The 21699-nt window shown below is 40.0% G+C and overlaps 1 protein-coding gene across 3 annotated transcripts in view; it reads right to left on the reverse strand.

Moving 5' to 3' along the window:
- CORO1C (coronin 1C) overlaps positions 1 to 21699 on the reverse strand; it is a 76588-nt gene that overhangs the window by 12541 nt on the left and 42348 nt on the right. For all 3 annotated transcript variants that reach the window (XM_027576157.2, XM_027576158.2, XM_027576159.2), the window contains exons 3-4: positions 16151 to 16273; positions 2173 to 2302 (exon numbers count right to left, since the gene is read on the reverse strand). In XM_027576157.2, coding sequence (XP_027431958.1) covers positions 2173 to 2302; positions 16151 to 16273 — 253 coding nt within the window. The remainder of the gene's footprint in view (positions 1 to 2172; positions 2303 to 16150; positions 16274 to 21699) is intronic.

Consider the following 21699-nt stretch of genomic DNA (forward strand, 5'->3'; position numbering starts at 1 on the left):
CCTTTATTTTATTTTTTTAAAGATTTATTTATTTTAGAGAGGGGGCGGGGAAGGGCAGAGGGGGAGAGAGAATCTCAAGCAGGCTCCCTGCTGAGTGTGGAGCCTGATGAGGAACTCGATCCTAGGACCCTGAGATCATGACCTGAGCCAAAGGCAGACGCTCAACTGACTGAGCCCCCCAGGCGCCCCACCCAAGACTACTTTAAAAAGCAGGTGCCAATTGTTGCTTCCAGGACATTAGTTCAAGGATGAAGCAAAATAAGGAATGAATAACCTGAAGATAAAGTCTTGCCAATAAGCCAATTTTGCAAGCACTTCAAAAAAACTTAGCCACTGATATCCAGACACCTAAGCTGTCTATGGGCTAGAAACAGGAGATTGGGAAAAAAGCCTGCACAACAGTAAAGCTGCACCTGAACCCTGGGGTGAGACCTGACCCTCCCTCTGCCTTGTGCACCACAGGCAAACATGTAACTTCAGCCACCATGGATGGACCACGTAGTCTGAAAATATGCACAACACTGCCATCAACCATTCTCCTTGTTTGCAAAAGGCAGAATGGGGATCAGTCAGCTGATGATGCCCTATGTTGGACCTCGATGACAAGGGGCAGCAGGAAAATTTCCATGATGGAATTCCACCTCTGGAACTGTTCTCTCCTTATCAGACTGAGTAGAACATCAGAAGGGTTCCCAAGTTTAGTCACTTGTGATTTTAACTAAAAGAGAGAATTTTATATAGCATCTTTTTTGAAAAGTAGTCCTTGGTTTCAACAGGTACTTGGTGTTAAGTTTTTTAATTTACCTTATTACATCATAAACACCCTCTATTCTTAGTTAAAAACTCAACTGCCCCCTTCCTTTTTACTGGTGAGGGGAAAGATCTTTAAAATCTTACTACTAAGTTTAGTATTCCTTTTTTTATAAATCAATTTTATTACGATATAATTTACATACAATCCAATGCACCTATTTTAAGTATACATCTGCTAAATTTTGACAAATGTATATATTCATGTAGCCATCATCACAATCAAGATATAGAACACTTCCACCACCCCATGAGGCTCCCTTGTGACCTTTGTATTGCTTCTATAAAAGATAAAATCTCAAACTGTAGACAGGACAAGATTTCTGTAGGATAACACTTAGAAACCACTCAAGTGGCAAGCCAAGAAGAACACTAAATCTTGGTTTGAGGGTTCACTGCAGTGCTGTTCAACAGTGTAAAAAAAAACCCCAGGAAACCTCAATGTCCCGAAATAGAGGCTTGATTAAATAAATGAAGGTATCCAGACAATGGACTATTAATGGCGGTATTAAAAATATCACAGGAATGGGGCACCTGGGTGGCTCAGTAGGTTAAGCATCTGCCTTCAGCTCAGGTCATGATGCCGGGGGTTCTGGGGTCGAGCCCCGCAACAGACTCCCTGCTCAGTGGGGAGTCTGTTTCTTCCTCTGCCCCTCACCCTGCTCTCGTGCTCTCTCACTCTCTCTCAAATAAATAAAATCTTAAAAAAAAAAAAATCACAGGAATAACATTCAATGGCACATGGACAGGACCACAGTGCACAGACAGCAGGTCACATGTAATGTTTCTGAACCTATCTTTGTGGGTAAAATCATTTACGTATGTGCACAAAAGTTCTTCTGGAAAGAAACATCAATAATGATATTCCTTCTGAGTGGGTGGTAAGATTACAAATGATTTTATTTTCCCCTTTTGTTTATATATATTTTCTATAACATACATGTACTCCTTACATAAGGAGAAAAATCCAAGTATCTTTTTCAAGGAAGGAGGAGATTTGCCTAACAGGATCACCCCAAAGCTGGCAACAACATTCAGAGTGGGCACCCAGGGCTCCTACCAGGGATCCTCCTGCTATCTCAGGAATAACTGAAACTGTGCTCCAGGAAGGGCCCCAGCAGGAGCCATGAGTCTGCTGGGATTCTAGGTAAGAACGTATCTGTTCCTTTCTCTAGGCAACAAGTCTTGAGTCAGACTGCCAAAGTGGACTTCACACATAGCCCTGTGCCTGTGGGCATAGGGGCTGGGGAGCCACCGTATCCCGGCCCCTCACCGTCAGTTCCCGGTGAGCCGCTTCAGATGCGCACTGCACACATGGAAACACACTGGCTACTGTGCCCTCCCCCAGTGCTGAGCTCCTACCTGCGCTAAGAAGTACATTGCGGGTAGTCGGATGCCAGGCCACGATGCCGACTCTCTTTGAGTGGCCTTCTAAAATCACCACTGGTTCGGTAAGGGAGAGAGTAAGTCCATTTTCTGGGATCTGCCATACCTGTTGGGAAAGGAAGCAAGAGGGACCATATGAGGGGTGACCTTTCATTGTCACATTTCCTGTGACCATCCAGTTTGCTGACTTGCTCTGTATAAACAGAACACACACTGGCTTTTGGATGAAAGGCAGAATATTGTACAACGACTCTAAGCAGGTTTTTTAAAAATGGAGTAGGCTATTAAAGATCAGAACATCCGTCAGGCCTATAAAATGTTGCCTTTCCACTTTTACTTAATAGTTGAGATTTTATTTTAAAATTCCCTGTTAAGTTCAAAATCTCCAGTTAGAAGCACGCTAAAAATTAAAAAAAAAAAAAAAAAATTCAAAGAAGAATAGGAAACACCTGGAACACCCATGAGATGCAGCACTGGGGTGACAGCCCCCAACTGAATCCCGGGTTCTGGAGGGGAGAGCAAACTCCACCCACCAGGGCTCCTGGGGGATGGTGCCATATTTAAAACATCATGTTTCCATTTTACATTTGGAAAATAAAAATATACATAAGAGTTCTGTAACATCTAGCATAGAAAAATCTTACAAAGAAAAAAAGATAAATCGGGCCTCATCAAAAATTAAAAACTTTGCCTTTCAAAGAACACAATCAAGATGGTGAAAAAGAATATATAAAGAACTCTTAACAAATCAATAATAAAAGGAAAATAACCCAATTTTAAAAGTGGGCAAGGAATTTAAATAGAACACTTCTTCAAGAAAGATATATAGTTTTAAAAGGCACATGAAAACATGCTCAATATTATTAGTCATTAGGGAAACGTAAATCTAAACCACAATAAAACACCAGTTCATACCCACTGGGAGGCTATAATCAAAAGACAGTGAGTGCTGGTGAAGATGGGGGGCAATCAGAGCCCCCTACATCACTGGTGGGAATGTAAAATGGTGTAGCCACTTTGGAAAAGTCTGGCAGTTCTCAAATGATTTAACACAGAGTTACTATATGGCCCAGCAACATCACTCCTAAGGTAACCCAAGAGCAATGAAAATATATGTCCACACAAAAACTTGTACATGAATGTTCATAGCAGCATTATTCATAAACACCAAAATGTGGAAACAACCCAAATGTCCAGCAACTGAGAAACGGATAAACAAAATGTGATATATGTGTGCAAGGGAATATTATTTGTCCACAAAAAGAATTTAAGTACTGATTCATGCTAAAACATGGATGAAGCTTGAAATATTATGCTAAGTAAAAAAAGCTAGTTCCAAAAGACCACATACTGCAGGATTCTGTGTATATGAAATGTCCAGAATAGAAAAATACATAGAGACAGAAAGTAGATTAGCGGTTGCTTAGTGCTGGGGACTTGGGGGCAGTGATAGCTAATGAATACATGGTTTCTTTTTGGGGCTGATGAAATGAGCTAAAATTGTCTCTGGTGGTGGTTTTACGTATCTGTGAATAAATTAAGACCATTAAATTGTACACTTTAAATGGGTGAACTGTATGTGAATTACAGCTCAGTGAAGCGGTCTTAAAAAATCCTCTTGACTGGTGAATACACACAGAAGATTCATCATATCTTAACTGGGGACATGCCTGGGTGGCAGAGGGGGATGGGGATGGGAAAAGCATTAGACGGAAGGGACAAGAGACTTTGACAGTGGAAGACCTGAGTTTTAACAGGTTAAGAGACACCCTCTAAGAAGAAAGAACCAAGTCACCACTAAGCTGAGTAGCACGAAAACCCTGTAGAAAACCAGACATTAAGTTATATTTCAGTTTGTGAAAACGCTAAAGTTTAAAATAATTATCTTCTTACATGCGGAGATTAAAACACATTAAATGAGTTAATATATTTTAAATATTTGTAATACAAATATTTAAAATATATTAAACAATTCAAATGTATTAAGTAATATATTAAAATAAGTAAATTTACCACCAAAAAAGATTTTAAGGAACTAGTTCATGAAAAATTTAGAACTTGCCAGTGAAAAATCATGCTCAACAGTGGAACAAGTGAGAAACAGAATTTTCCTTTGTTGGGGATTTTTAAGGAGGAGACAAACAACTGTCTGTTTTCAACTGCTTAGTGGAAGGCAGAGATCTGGATTAGATGAGTGTTTAAGGTTCAGCTCAGTTCTGTTGTCCTGCAAAAAATTAGAAGAAAAAGTTTGCCATCCTGAAGAATGGGAAAAAGTCAAGAATTCAGTGATCATTCATTCTTACTAAATTCTGCACGGGCTAACTATAACCCTGGTTATAGTATATACAACCCTATAACCTCTTACTAAATTCTGCCCAGGCTAATTATAACCCCTTACGCCAATCATGGCCAAACAAACGTGACTTCTGAGGGCCCAAGCTTAGGATGTCACCTGATTTCCCCTGAACCCTCATCACTGAGCAAATTTTAAACAATGCAGTTGTGAACAAGCAGAGACGGCACAAGAAAACCTACCTTGCCTCTCTGCACCAAACAGACTCTGAGCCACCTCTCTTCCCTGGGGGCGTGGCTACCTGCTTACTACCCCAAGCATTATAGGTTTGCTTTCATCCGGATACACACTATTTTTAGTGAAGGGTTTATGATTAGTCAAACAGCTGCAAACTGAACTTAACTATCTGAATGTAGAGCAGGTCTTGGGTTTTTTTTAACAGAAGGAACAGAAAACTGATTAGATCGAAACCTCAAGTCACTGAGAAACAATTATGAAATGGGACTTCAGTGACTCAACAGGAAATGCATTTTCCAAGCTGAATTCTGACCCGGTCTTCAAAGTGGAGGAGCAGTAATGCCACCTGCCATCTCCAGATGGCACCACGACCACGGGTTGCTGGCTTCTCTTGCAAGGACTCTAACCACAATTAAATACTGTGTTTTCTAAATCCCTGATGAGGCGTGGAGTGATGGAAGGCTTTGTTTATAGTCAGCATTTCCAATCTTAAATATTGAGGGTGAAGCAGAGCCCATAACAGGACTTCACCTTTTCCTGTCTCTAGCTTCTCCCTCATCCATGTTTTCCTTGGATTGCAAGGAAATTTTAATGACAGAGCAAAATTTATTATGTAATTTTTAAAATGAGGAAACTCTCTTCCTTTTTTATCTCACCTTAGCAGATTCAATTGTTCCTAACCCATTTTACCACCTTGGTCACTCCTTCACACAACACATCTCTCGAGTAGCCTCTATAAGGTAGGCCCATTACCAGGAAAGAGGGGAAAGAGTGACTACACACAGTCTGCTGTCAAGCAGTTTATAGTCTAACAGAAAGCAGAGACTTCTAAGAGACCAAAAATCGAAGACAAGTGGTATGATGTAGAAGCGTGGGGCATGGGCTCCAGAGCCAAAAAGACCCCGCAGGGTTCAAATCCTGCCTGGGACACTTACAGCGATGGTCCTCGGCAAACAACTCGACATCACTGGGCACAGAGGAAACATGAGTACTTATACTTTCTAGGGCTGCTGTGGGAATTACATGAGTTTGTAAGTCCTCGAATAGTGCCTGGCATTCAGTCAATGCCTCCCCCCCCAAATGCAGAGAGAGAACAGTACAGTGGTTAAGAACATGGGCTCCAGAACTAGAACAGACTGCCCAATTCCTGATTCTGCCCCATATCAGCTGCATAACATTGGAGACAGTGACCTAAACTTTCTGAGCCTTAAGATTTCCTCATCTATAAAATGGGAATAGTAACGAATCTGCTTTCATTACGGGTTGTTTTAAGAAGTAATGTAGTAATAAGAGTCTAAAGTATTTAGAATAATGCCTGTCATAAGGCAGGCTCTTCCTAAGTGTTAGCCATTGTTAGTGCCTGTATAATGTGCCAGGAAACCACACAGCGTATGTAACCAAAGCTACGCTGGTATAAGGCAAGAGCTACACGAAAATGCAAGTGTCATGAAGTTACCGGTTTTTTTTTTTTTAAGATTTTATTTATTTGACAGAGAGAGACACAGTGAGAGAGGGAACACAAGCAGGAGGAGTGGGAGAGGGAGAAGCAGGCTTCCCGCCAAGCCGGGAGCCCGATGTGGGGCTTGATCCCAGGACCCTGGGACCATGACCTGAGCCGAAGGCAGATGTTTAACGACTGAGCCACCCAGGCGCCCCATGAAGTTACCTTCTTGCTATCCAGTCTGGTGCATCCAGGAAGACTCTGAGCAGATAACCTCTAACAATGAACAGGAGTTAGGTGACAGGAAGAAGAGGAAAGAAGGAAGGAGTAACACAGACCCGAGGATTTACAGTGGGAGGTGCCAGTGACTGGAAAAGTCTGTGAAACTAAATGAAAAGATGATGGAACTCTTGCCTTTGCTGGTAAATAAAGGTGGTGGTGTTCTGCACTGTGGACTGTGGGAAAGGGCTGCAAGACCTGTCAACTTTTCCACATAAAGCAGGCATGCCGCTTGGCTGGTGCCCACTGGCCCTACTCACAGGCCCGTCGTTATGTGGCTCTCTGCCCTTTGTAGGGTTGTCTGGGGCTTCCAGGCAATGGCCTTCCTGTTTGGACTCAAGAGGTTTTGCCTCCTGAAGCACAGGGACAACAAAGCAGAACCCCCACTTGGTAGAGCTTTAGTCTTCTTGTGCATTATCTGGGACACAGCCTGGTGTGGCAGAAAGGATGCTGGCCCGAATGCCAGAAGACACGGGCTCCTGACAGAGCTAGGACACTAACTGGCTGTGTTAACATTAAGAAGGGACTTCACTTCTGGGAGCTTCAGTTTCCTTGTTTGATACGGGGCCAGCATCAGCTCTACGTACAGGCGTTAAAGGACGCATCAAAAGAGCTAAAACTTTCTGCATACCTGAAGTACTCCCCTGATGTGAGATACTGCAAACAGGGTGACCTTTAGACAAACCAGTTATTGCCTGGGCTGGTGTTCTAAGCTGTAAAATGGGACACACTCTTGGCCTTACTGTGCTGTTATAATGATTAAATGTAATCATGTACATAAAGGGCTTAGAAAACACAGCTTGGCCAAAAAAAAATGCTTACTATGTTCACGATTATTTTTCCTGCTGTTTACTATGACCCCGCATATGTTTTTAGGTGTGAACACCAGGATTTCTTTCATGAGTGTGGTCTTCAAATTAATTCGGCACTGTACCCAACTATTTAATTCACATCCAAGACAGGATGTGTGAAAGCACTAGTACATGCCTGGACCAATCAGCACAAATGAGAACAGCTCTGATTTCTATGCAGGTCTATTAGCTTTTCTCTGTTCCATGTTTAGCCGCTAAAGCCACTACTCTAAACCAAACAGCTTTTTTTTGAAAAAAAAAAAAAAAAAAAAAAAGTCAGTGAGAAGAGAGAAAACAGGCATCAACCATCCTCTGTTGTGCCCAGACTGAGCATCTCAGCACGGCAGGGATAACAAGCTCTCTCTCTCCTCTACTTGATTTTTTGCTTCGTTATGTTTTTTAAATAATACTGTGTATTCCTAAAATTTTCTATTTGGACTAGACATTGCTATGGCAATGTTTTGTTTAAAACAACAAAACAAAACACGTAATCAGTCCCAACGGCTTCCAGATGAAAAAGCGAATCAGTCAGTAAAAACCCATCATGGTTCTGGAAAAAAAATAACTTGAAGCACATGTTCAGGAACTAATGTATCATTGGAATCCTTTTCAACATGTGAAATTCTGAAAATGGAAAAAGGACAGCTCGAGAGAACAGTTCTAGTAAGAAAAAAGCGATGAACGGGGCACCTGGCTGGTTCATTCAGTAGAGCATGACACTCTTGATCTCACCACACTGGGTGTACAGATTACTTAAAAAATAAAAAAAAGAAAAAAGTGATGAAAATTAAGAAACTTGGGTTTCTCTTGAAGAGCAATTTTGAAGTGCAATTCATTGATGGTTTTGTTTCTCACAGTGCAAATTTAAAGCACACACAAAGCGTTTCCAGACACTGCTTCCCAACTTTAATCACCCTTCTTGAACTTGCTACTGGTCTAGACACCAGAGTTACAGCCATAAAAAGGGCTATTCTCCCCAAAGGCCCTATTTCTTAAATGCTAAGGAGACCAATTCCAAAGGGAAAATGAAGAAAAGAGATGATCTTAAGAGACAAGCAGAGGCTTACAGACTCTGTAGCAGCTGCAGAGCAGCAGAATCCCCTACAGAAACGGCCTAAATGAACCAGGCTGTTGAGAACATTAGTTTTGGGAAAATCAAGAACTGAAAGCTCATTTCTGATGTGCCCAGGTTATAATAACCACTGGCAAACGGCCTGGATGTAATCTGCACAAAATGGAAATAACATGAAGACCTGCAGAATGACTGAGGAATTCACTCTCATCACCAACTACAACATCACTTCCATTTTTATTTCAAGGCAAAAACTGTATTAAGAAAATCTGTCACAGAAGCAACGATGTGCAAAATAGGGAGTTTACTTCTGTTGACTTCTAGTGTAAGACTGATCTGGGAGAAGGGAAAAGTGTCCATTTGAACTTCATTTGGGACGGCTCAGAACATCTAGCCGGAGACAAGTAAGACAAATACTCTGTTTCCAAGATCTTTCCCTCTCCCAGATCCTGGAAGAAACAATGACTGCAACTCACTGTTTGAATCGGCCATTTCTTACATTTGTGTTTGTTTACTCCCTGCAGATAAGGAACAAACAATGGTGAGTCAACATCATTCACTAAACTTAACTTGGCTGCTCTTTGTATTATTTAAAACAGTAATATTTTCTTGGGGATAACTTTTCCCAAGTCAAATACTTAGTAGCCACAATCTTTAAAACTCTCTACAAGAAGATATTGTTGGAGAAAAGAACTCACGGTACGAAAAGTCTGGAAAACCTAGAAGCAGAGCATAATTTCTCGGAGGAGGATTTATATAATTGCTTTCTGCCAGTATAGTCACTGCTTCAAAAAGTAATACATTAAAGGTAAGCTACACCAATATAATTTACTTTCAGACTGCTTAAAGAAGTCATCTGTATGAATGATAAGGAAGATGTGATACACACACACACACACACACACGCAGGAATATAATGCAGCCTTCAAAAAATGAAATCTTGCCATTTGCAACAACGTGGATGGAACTGGAGGGTATTATGCTAAGTGAAATAAGTCAATCAGAGAAAGACAACTATCATATGATCTCGCTGATATGTGGAATGTGAGAAAAGGGCAGAGGATCACAGGGGAAAAGAGGAAAAAATGAAACAAGACAAAACCAGAGAGGGAGACAAACCATAAGAGACTCTTAATCTTAGGAAACAAACAGGGTTGCTGGAGGGGAGGGGGGTGGGAGGGATGGGGTGGCCGGGTGATGGACACTGGGGAGGGTATGTGCTATGGTGAGCGCTGTGAATTGTGTAAGACTGATGAATCACAGACCTGTATCCCTGAAACAAATAACACATTATATGTTAATAAAAAAAATTAATTTACTTAGAAAATCTTAGTCTACTGTATAGCGCTGTCTGCTGTTCTTATAACAAGAAATATGGCTAATTTTTTTCCCACAAATTAAAAAAAAAATAAAGTCATCCATAAAAGACGAAGGAATGTACCATTAGCCTGAACCTACAATCAAAAGGACATCCTGTCACTGAAACTTGCAAAATTAACAAATCAATGCTTAAATGCTTAGGACTTAATGGAATTAGAACTATAAATACAAGTCTTAAAAATAAATTTAGGGGCGCCTGGGTTGTTGCTGAGTGTCCGACTTGATTTCGGCTCAGGGTTGTGTGATGGAGCCTTTGCAACAGGCTCTCAGCTACGCATGGAGCCTACTTAAGATTCTGTTCCTCTGCCCCTCCTCGCTACACACCCCCCACCCCGCAGCATGCATGTGCTCTAAAAAATAAAAAAAAAGTTCTTTATTTAATTCTTTTACAGTTCATTTGACAAAGTGGTTCTATTGTATTTTTTTTTTTTACTGAGTATTTGCTAAAGATATTCTTACTGCTATGAAATCACTGTAGGTACAGTGTAAAAAATACTAACTCGTTTTATATTTATAGCTTCCTTCCTGTTGTTATTCTTATTATTATTATTTTACCTGTAAGGCAACTGAGGTTGAGGGCATGTAAGCGGCCTACACACGCTCCAAATCCCCATCTTGGGCTTTTCTCGGGATTCTTCTCCTACTAGAATGATGCCTTGTTACACTACCTACTATTTGTAGCTCCTGGGTTACTACCAATAGCCTAGGCTTGGGAAACTACTGAAAGCATTTTTGCTTTAAAAACAAAATGGTATTGGGGCACCTGGCTGGCTCCATCAATAAAGTGGGTGGCCCCTGATCTCAGGGTCATGAATTTGAGCCCCACAGTGGGCATGGAGATTACTTAAAATATCATCATCATAACAATAAAATAAAAATTTTAAAAAATGATGTTGTGTTTGAAACAAATAGGTCTATCATACAGTGTACTTTTACCTTCAGGAGAGCAAAGAAGAAAATGAGGTATTGAGAAGGTAGGGTAGGAAAAATCAACTATTTTTTTAAAATTTCATTTCAACTGCTAAGCTATAAAAGCTTCTTGTAATTGCTCCAGTAACAATAACAAATGATTTGGGGGATATTAAACAATTAAAATATCAGCGCCATACCTAAGGGCTTAAAAAAACAAACTAGGAGGAGGATTTATCTCAAAGCATTATTTAATTTACAAAATGTTCACTCTAGCAATACCAATAAAAGGGAACAGAAGATTCTGGAAGGATGGTGGCGTCAGTGGCAAGCACAGTTTTAGGATCTTCTCAAGTCTCTCTGTACAAACAGAGCAAACAGATAACAAAACAAAAACCCAGAACTAGGTGATAACCCCCAAATGCAAGTGGGAGGAAGAAAACCACCAATAGCCATATGACCTGTGTGTTATGGGTCTCTTGTGTGGAAAAATCATGGGGCAGCAATGGGGTGCTTCACAAACCTGAGAGTAACAGTGGAAGCAGTGAAGAGAGTTACAGCCATAAAAAGGGCTATTCCCCACAAAGGCCCTATTTTTTAAATGCTAAGGAAGCCAAGCATGAGAGAAGTGAGAGAGAAGCAGTGGAAACTGGGAAGGGTTTTGCCCCCTCCAACAGCAGGCGGGGACAGGGACCTGAAATACAAAGGTCTGAAGGGGCTGGAGCAGTCTAGACCTCAGTCTAGACCCCATACTCTAGAAGTGAACCAGAAAGGGCTCCTTTCTGAGACAGGACCCACAATAAAGAGAAATTCCAAGGACTGGAATCAAATCTGAGAAGGGCAGAAATAAGAGGGACAAAGGAATGAGAAAGGCCAAATAAAAGCAGGCCAGGAAGTCTCAGAAAGCAAGCCACCACGTTTCTGAACACTACCTGAAAAGGACAGAAGGGGGAGCTCTGTGAAGTTAGGTTGGCTATATGAACTGAGCCATCTTCAGGACAACGCATATAAAAATAAGAAAAAAAAGCCAAGGCCCCCCAAATTACTATAAGAAACAAAGAGAACAGGCATAGAATAGTGTCCTACAGACAACAGAAGAATGCTAAGAAGGTGTGCTCAACTAGAAAAACAATCACTATTTCAAAGCAAAACAAAATAAAATCAGAACTTGAAAAACTCAAAAGGTAGCAAAAATTTTTTGAAATTAGAAACAAAAGAAAATTCACTTTAGAAGTGAAGACTAACCAAGAAAGAACACATTGTCAAAAACATAATAATGCCCCCAAAGAAATAAAAGGTAAAAGGCAGAAAAAAGATTAAAGTTCTGAAGCTAATGTAACAAACACGATGTGTCAACTATATTTCAATTAATTTTTTTTTTTAGGGGCGTCTGGGTGGTTTTGAGTGTCTGCCTCCAGCTCAGGTCATGGTCTCAGGGTCCTGGGATCGAGCCCCACATTGGCCTCCCTGCTCAGCAGGGTGTCTACTTCTGTCACTCTCCCTCTCTGCTCTCTCAAATAAAAAGTAAAATCTTAAAAAAATTTTTTAATTAAAAAATAAAATGAACAACAACAACAAAAAGTTGGGAGAGAAACTGACCAATATTGAAGATAGGTAAAGAAGACAAAGCATATGGATTAACAGGAGGAGTCCCTGAAGAAGAAAACCAAGGCAAAAAAAAAAAAAAAAAAAAAAGAACAAATACTAAGAAATGTAACTGAGAAAACATTCCTGGGAGGGAGAAAAAAGTCCCGAAACCCTATACTGAAGGAACATACCACCAGCCTAGGAATTCCAAGTCAGAATAACCAACAATATTCTAGCAAGATTACTGTATTCTAAGAAAAAAAAAAATCTTATGAACATCTAGGCAAAAAGAACATATGGTTTATAAAGGAGAGAGAACTAAATTATCTGGATTTTTTTTTTTTGACAGCAACACTTTATGCCAAAAGAAAATGGAATAATATATTTAGATACCCGAGGAAAAACTGTGAGCCAAGGATTTCATATTCAGAAAAACTCACCTTCAAACCTGTAAAGGTCACAGACGAGCTACTATCTATATAGAAGAACCTAAAAAGTACTGTTCCCATGAGCCTTTTCTATCTGATTCCATTCTTTGCAATCTCTCCTCAATGTGGGGCCTGTCCCAGAAGGAAGCACTCTCTGGTTGGGTTCTAGCGTACTAGGGTCTACAATCTACTAGGGAAGGAGCTTTAGAGGATCCAAATGACTAGACAGAGGTGGATGTAAGGACCTATGGAGAGCACTAAATATAGTGACTTACAGAACTAAGAAGGAGAGGCTGTTAAATGTAATGGCTATGTCATCTTGGAATTACAGAGTATATCATTTTTAAAGAGGGAGAACAGAGATAGCACAGATTAAAAAGTTGTGGCTTTTTAAAACTATTTTTTAGTAATCATCAACTAGTGCTCATAATAGTATTTTTGCTCTGAGTCTGTCACATCTATAATATGATAAAGCATGTGAGATCAGGGCTCTCTAATTCACCCTCTGAGTCCTTGAGAACCCGGATTCTCAGTGCAGAAGAAGAGAGATAAAGCTGCAATATTCAAGAGCTTAGGTTAAAACTAGATAGTCCAGAATTTGAACAAGGAATATTAAGATGAAGTCACAAGGTATTTTATTTTTAAATATATATGTAAACTCTAGCCCCATTTACTGCAAAGTCTTTAAAAAAAAAAAAAAAAAAAAGATCACCAAAGGGGTGCCTGGGTGGCTCAGTCGATTAAGGGTCTGCCTTCAGCTCAGGTCATGATTCCGGAGTCCTGGGATCGAGTCCCACATCGGGCTCCCTGCTCAGCGGAGAGCCTGCTTCTCCCTCTCCCTATGCCCCTCCCCCTACTCGTGCTTTCTCTCAAATAAAATCTTTAAAAACAAATGATCACCATGGTAACAATGAGCATTCCTAGCATCCAAACTGATCTAGAAATTCCATTTTCCATTAAAAGAAGCCAGAGCTTCTGGGAGAAATGGCTGATATGAAGTGTGGGTGAAGAGATGTCTAAGATGAGCCTGAACACCTTAACATACCAAATAGCAGGGAAGTTACCAGAAACGAGGGTTTGTCAAAAGAACTCAGGAGGGGCGCCTGGGTGGCCCAGTCGTTAAGCGTCTGCCTTTGGCTCAGGTCATGATCCCAGGGTCCTGGGATCGAGCCCCGCATCGGGCTCCCTGCTCCGCGGGAAAGCCTGCTTCTCCCTCTCCCACTCCCCCCGCTTGTGTTCCCTCTCTCGCTGTCTCTCTCTCTGTCAAATAAATAAATAAAATCTTTAAAAAAAAAAGAACTCAGGAAACTCGAAGAAGTTCCCATTAACAAAGACTGGACGACCTGAGCTTTGAGGTAAGAACTGTAATGAATCAAAACCCATGAAATACGTTCAAATCCATGAGCTCAAAATGAAATGAAAATGGGGGTGGGGGTGGGGAGAACCAGTTAACTGGTCATCTTCTGAGAAAGACAGAACCAATTCATTATCTTGAAAACTGGGTAAATAAAAGTTAAGAATCAATCATCTATCCTACTTTCCTATATGAACAGTACTACTGGGCAACCAAATAGTAGGTAAGAGGGGGCATCACCTTACAATTTTTACCAGCTAAAAACTGACAACAGAATAACAGAATTTAACATTACCATTTTGTGACCCCTAAGGATTTGTGGGATCTGAGCGGTGAGCATCGAGAGCTGCACAAATCAAAAAAGAACGAAGACCAGACATCTCGGTACCAAGGGCCTCTTGATGGAAGAACGTAACACTAGCTATAGTCTTGCTGAAAGGATTGAACCTGAATCTGATCACACTTCAGGATCCAGCTGCCAGTTTGTGGGGAGTTCAGAGGACAGAGGAGCATGTTGAACTGCACTATTAGCGTGCAATCACCAAAAACTAGATGCGGGTCAAAGGTCAGGCTTCCACATCAGATTCATTGTTAAGGACAAGAAAACAATGGAGGAGGAACCTACAGATTACAAAAGACTTACAAGACATATCAAGTTCTTTAAGCTAGCAAGACTAAGCCATAGTGTCTAGAAATGCATGCTGGGGTGACTAAAACCATGAAGAACAGCAAGGAAGGAAGTATTCGAAGAGTGGGAGTAGTGATTACTTTAGGAGGGTGGGAGGGGTTATGACAGGGATGCAGCACATGTAAGTGTCTGGGAAGGCTGGCTAAATTCTATTTCCTGACCTGGGTGGTGGTTAGAGGGTATTCCCTTCACTGAACTTCCTTCCCTGTTTAGCATGTTTTATAATTTAAAAAGGGTGTTTTTAGATGAATCAAACCTACTTCTTCAGGAAAAGTTAAGTCTCAGTTTAAGATTTTGGCATCAGTGGTCTAAATAATGTTCCTTTCCCTTAGTAAAATGTGTCTGCCGCCATGAAAATGATCAATTTAGCCAGGTACACTAAGTGGAACAACTCCTTTTAACAGCAGCATATTTCATTATAATCTGACTTGGCTGCCAAAATTATGAGATCACAGGAGGAGTTAGGTAAATGTTTAACTGACACAGTGAGGAATTAATTTGTGTTTATGTAAAATAATTTTAATTAATAAAACTTTCCAGACAATGTTTCTAAGTCTGGCTCAGTCCAGAGAAAATAAGGAGGGTAATAGCAGTAGTGTGGGTCTCCAAGCTCTGCACCGGACATGCACGAGACTGCCTGCAACTGACCAAGGGAGCACCTTTACTTCTTTCTGCTCTCAGTGCATTATTCCCCATCTGTACTTACGGTCCTCTTTCAACATATTTTGGGCTAGGATTAAGAATTGATCCAAACTAGTAATTACATTTTAAGGCTAAGAAGAACATAATCAAGAATAAGAAGCTTTACATTAAAAAGGATCCCAAAGCCTGGTTTCACACATAATCTACTTTTGGAATCTAAATAAGGGAACGTAAAGAACTTAAATATCTTTCATGTTGTTTGTGTAGCTTCATAAAAAAGACTTTCTTGGGTTCGACTAGACAGAACATACCTTCTGATCTTAGCTTGGAAATAAGCACCTTACTTATCGCAAAACTTTACTATTTCCCAATATCTGTCACATATCCCATTTTTTATGTATAACCTTTGGCATTTTCTATGTATAACCTTCCACTATAATACGCCATTCATGCTAGAAGTTTTTTCTCTCCTTTTGAGGGAGGGAGAGGACTTGTGAATCAATGGCATTCACAGAATGCCACAGAGCAGATGTGACAACTGTCAGTAAGCACGCATACATGCACACCCATACAAAAGAAGAAGAAAGACAATACAGTACAAGGTCTCTGATATAAAGGCTTACAAGAGGCTCATCTATAGATACGCGTTCATGTCACTCAATCAGTGTATAATCTGATGGACAATCGAAACTGCTCTGACTTTCTGCTTTTCAAGCCCCTGCACACACACTCTTTTTAGGAGCAGTAGGTGGGTCTCACTGGCCTGGGTGCATGCCACACCCTGGGAGCTTACCATAACCGTGCAGTCCTCTGAGCCACTGGCAATGACCTGATCATTATGTGGGCACCAGTCTATGTCAAGCACCGGTCCTGTGTGGCCACATACTGTAGGGTAGGATTTGTCGATTCGACCAGTCTGAAAGAAGAGAGAAACAAATCTCCTATAAGTAACACCAACACCACAGAGTTTGTGTGTTTTCTCAAACCCATTTTTCTTTTGTTACCTCCACCCCAAACTCTCCAGTGTCTACATATGATGACATTCACATCAGTCAGTGTCAACTAGTAGGAACTGTCAACTTGCATTTCTAGAAATAGCTACTGCCAAGGACACTCTCCGCCAAATTAAAAGGATCCAAATTTCTAGAAGCACAAAGGTTTTATTTAATCAACTGGGTTAATAGACACAGCAAACGAAAATACAAAATCTTTTCACCAAAATACAATTTGTAAATTATGTGTGTTTTTACTATTAAAAAAACCCTTGGTATTATTTTAAATGTTAAATATAACTTTTAATATAATTAACTAATACCCTTGAATATAACAAATTACCAGTTCTGGAAATGAATGGCATTGTGAGCACACTAAGTTAGGATAATAAAAAGAAATGCTTTAGCTATTGCTCACAGGCTAAAGGACATACTTTATTTTAATGTCTTAGTCTCTTCACTATCTTCAAATCAACACAAGAGCCAGCCAGATCATCTAATTAACACCAGCTTGGATCTCACCCATTATCTGGTCCACATCTCATTAAGAATACAATTATCAATACTGGTTAAGTAGCCATCATAATATGCTCATGTTATACATTTGAATCTAACAAAGTCAATCTGGCTTATCAAGCCAATTTTGTTTAACCAAGACAAATGCTTTTGTTAACAAGTATATAAAGGCTATTTCCTTTTTTAAACAGGTTAATGCCAGTCCATGCTGAAGTCCTATATGCTCTAAAAGCAGGCATACAAAAAAGAATCACTGCCAAGCAAAACTGAACCTATTTTTTGTTGTTGTTTTTCTCCTGTTATGGCAAGTCATCACAACATTGAGGCAAGGCTTCTCGGAAATTTTTCAAGATCAAGAAATTCTATGATTTCTCCACTTTGACTCAACTGTGGAAATCTCCAGAGAAGCAGTACGCTACACGCAAAGACCACAGTATCCAGTCAGTCAGATTGGGTTCAAATCCAGGCTCTATTGTTTCAACAGCAGACGACCTTAGGCAACTCATATAATCTCTCTGAGCTTCATCTTATCACCTGTGAAATGAGTAACAAGAATACTTATCTCCCAAGATTACTGTTAGGATTAGATGAAATAAAGTTTTTTGGCAAACCATAACTTAGTATTACAATTATCTGTGTAAGGTATGTAAAAAATTTAATTTCAGTTGTACCTCAGAGATATTGAAATTCTGGTCCATATCACTGCAAGTAAAGCAAGTCAAATGACGTTTTTGATTTCCCAGGGCACATAAAAGTTATATTTACACCATACTGTAACCTATGAAGCATGGGATAGCATTATGTCTAAAAAAAATACAATAGATAGACCTTAATTAAAAAGTACTTTATTGCTAAAGAACACTAACCACTAACCATCATCAAACCGTCTAACAAACAGTTATGAAAAAATCTGGGGGCGCCTGGGTGGCTCAGTCGTTAAGCGTCTGCCTTCAGCTCAGGTCATGACCCCCAGGGTCCTGGGATCGAGCCCCGCATCAGGCTCCCCGCTCAGCGGGAAGCCTGCTTCTCCCTCTCCCACTTCCCCTGCTTGTGTTCCCTCTCTCGCTGTGTCTCTCTCTGTCAAATAAATAAATAAAACCTTAAAAAAAAAAAAAAAGTCTGAAGTATTCCAAGAATAACCAAAATGTGACAAAGAGACATGAAGTGAGCAAATACTATTGGGAAAATGGCACCGATAGACTTGCTCCACACAGGATTGCCACAGACCTTCAGTTTGTAAAAAAACAAAAAAACAAACAAAAAAACACATAGTACATGAGAAGTGCAGTAAATGAGGTAAGCCTGGATAGTGCTTAGAATATAGTAAATACTAAATAAAAAACTACTGTCACTTATTATTAGTTTTATATATATATATATATATTAATTTACTCCATCATTAAGAACTACAAATATGTGTCCTTTATGAACTTTCAGGGGCCAGACACTGTGCTGAGTACCAGAGATACAAAAGTAAACAGGGCAGCTCCATCCTGGCTGAACGTGGAGTCCAATTAAACCACCAATTCCAGCGCAGCATGAGACACGCTCCACCAGGACAGGCACGGGTGGCAGGGACACAGAGAGGGACATTCAACCAGGCCTGTGGGGGTCACAGGTCAAGAATTCTAAACTGAGGTGTGGAGATGGCCCTGTCCACAGACCTAAAGCCTGGGTTTTTCACATGCTCATTTCCCCTTGCAAATCGGATTCAACCCCTTTTGGATCTCCAGAATTGCATAACCAAAAAAGGAATCCTAGAAGAAAATGCCAACAAACACATCATATAGCATGCAGGTGTTTGTTATGAGGACAGGCCCTATGGGTCATTTACAGGCAGCAAAGCACAAGGGGCTGGGAACCAGACTGCCTGGGTTGGCAGCGTGGCTCCATCCTTTTCCAGGCTCTGAGGCCCTGGCCAAATGACTTCATCTTCCAACGTCATTTCCTCATCCGTAGAATGAGAATGTTACAACTCCTTCTGTAAGAGCTGATGTGAGGATTAACTGGAGACAATCAAAGTAAAGGACTTGGTACTACTTTCCCAGCACCTGAAGGGTGCAATAAACGTTACCCCAAATTGAACTGCTGGAATCCACTCTATCATATCCCTGATTGCGTCTTTCCTTAAAGAAGCAACTGCTACTAAACACCTTAGCCAGGTGGTTCTCCCTAGCCCCCTCCCTGCATCCTCACAGAAACCATGTGAGTAACCCAGCCTTGAAGCTACTGCCTGCCACCCCCTGACATTCTACTGCTAAAGCAGGTGGTAATGGAACTCACAGGTGTCCATTTTATTTGAAATATAGAATACGAAATTATAACATGAACATTACATTAAATCCACCAGCTAAAAGAGAGCGTGTCTTAGATTAGATTAAAACCAGCTACAAGACATGTTTAAAAAATAATACAGCAATTAAACTGAAAACTAAAAAGGTCACTAAAAGGAGGGGAAGGGTATAAAAATATGTACCAGCCAGCTATGCTAGAACAAACTGACTTTAAGGTGTGACGCATTATTAAAGATTAATGTCACTACCTAACATTTAAACAATTCACTGGGATACTACAGTCACTATGAACTTTAACTCATCTAACGACATAGATTCAAACTAATTATAGCAAAAGCTGACAGAACCAGGAAGAGAAAATGACAAAGCCATAATCTTAGAAGATGTTAACAACGACTTACTCTCAAGCAAACAGACAAAAATTAGCATGAATATAGAAGACTCTAGCAAGTAACAAGCTTGATCTAATGGATGTATCCGGCCTTGGAGCCAATATTTTAAAATAAACATTTTTTTTTCAAGCACACATTAAACATTACCTCTTTAAAATGACCAATTAGAGGATACCACAAAGCAAATCTCACAAAATACCAAAGAATCAATATCCTGTGGCCCATTTTCAGAGTATAATGCAATTCAATTAAAAATTAACAGAAAAATGTATAAACCCAAAATCCCCAAGGCATCAGAAAAAAATTTTTTTATTTAATTAATTAATTAATTTTTTGACAGAGAGAGAGAGACAGCGAGAGAGGGAACACAAACAGGGGGAATGCGAGAGGGAGAAGCAGGCTTCCCGCCAAGCAGGGAGCCCGACGCGGGGCTCGATCCCAGGACCCCAGGATCATGACCCAAGCCAAAGACAGACACCCAACAACTGAGCCACCCAGGCGCCCCTGAAAAAATATTAAATTTACTAAATTCTTCACACACAAAATTATAATGGCCAATAGAAAAAGGTTAAAACTGATCAATAAACACATGACATTTCACAATTCATGGGACAGAACTAAAACAGATCTCCTTAATGGAAAATCAGTAGCCTTAAACGCATATATACAAAAGGTCTGAAAATTAAGGAGCTAAGCATGTAATGAGAAGTTAGAACATACACAGAGCACACCCAAAAATGTAAAATTATGAGAAGAAATTAACAAGAAATAAAATAAATAAGCCAGATTGACACAATAGAATAGGAAAAGAGAACACAAATACCAGGAATTTAAAAAGGGACATAACTTACAAATATGGTGTAAATTTACATGACATGAAAATACTAGGAATAACATCTGAAAACACTAGATGAGATAGGCAATCTCCTAGGGAAAAAAAAATATTGTAGCAAAACTTTTTCAATAAATAAAAAACCTGAATAGACCCATAACCATAAAAGAACCAGCAACAAAAGTCCACATATTATCCACCTCCCCATCAATCATGTAACACCAAAAGCCACTAGGCCCAGATGGTTTTACTGGAGAGCTTTACAAAACACTCAAGGAAGAGATCATCTCAGACAAAACTTCCCAGAGAACAGAAAAGAGGAGCACCACTGAACTCATTACGTAAGGAAATGTACCACCCTGACACAAAGGACGGTATAAGAAAGAAAAATTGAAGCCCATATGACAAATACTGATGCAAACTCCCCTCAAAAACAACAACAACTAAACCAAACTCAGCAGTGTGTGTTGTTCTCAAAAAACATGAGCAAGAGTGGAAAGACAAGTTGCAGACAGAGAAAATATATATGCAACATCCATACCAAAGCCAACAAACAACCTAACAGAATAATGGCAAATGGTATTGAGCACAGAATTCCCAGGGAAGGAAACCTGAACAGCATATAGATGTAAGGAAAGATACTGCTCTCCCTGGTAATCAGGGAGCTACAGATTAAAATAAGGTAACATTTTACACCTATTAAAATTGGCAACAATTTAGAAGTCTAAATACAAGTGTTGCCAAGGATGTCAGGAAAGAGGAACTCAAAAACACCTGGAGATTTTCCTGCTACAGTACTTTTTGAGAGCAATCTGGAAACAGGTGGAAGTGAAGATGCCCACCACTGAGCAATACCACGTGGCACTGGGTGGTCTGTGGGAGAGAAAGGTTCCCATGTTTGATACAGAAAGGACATTAAGGGCAGCATCATTGGGAATAGTGAAAAAAAGCAGAAGCAATTTAACTGTCCTTGGTATGGAAATAAATATCACTTATGTAAAAGTTTAACACATATAAAATAACCTATATATAGATACACATGTAATAAAAGTACACATCCCACCTCTGAGGAAATGGATACCCGGTGAAGGAGAAGAGGAGGAAAGAGGAATGGAATTTTAGCTACATCTGTTATGCTTTATTGTTTTTCAAAAACAGGAGATATGAAATGAACAGGGCAAAATATTAACATCTGTTTAACCTTGTGGGTGAGAACATGAGTGTTCTATTATTTTTCCTATCTTTTAAAAAATAATTAAAATATAATAAAGTTGAGAAACACACCAATATATTGTTATTCCCCACCACCACCACCA

The sequence above is a fragment of the Zalophus californianus genome, chromosome 14 (assembly GCF_009762305.2).
Source record: "Zalophus californianus isolate mZalCal1 chromosome 14, mZalCal1.pri.v2, whole genome shotgun sequence".
NCBI classification, from domain to species: domain Eukaryota; kingdom Metazoa; phylum Chordata; class Mammalia; order Carnivora; family Otariidae; genus Zalophus; species Zalophus californianus.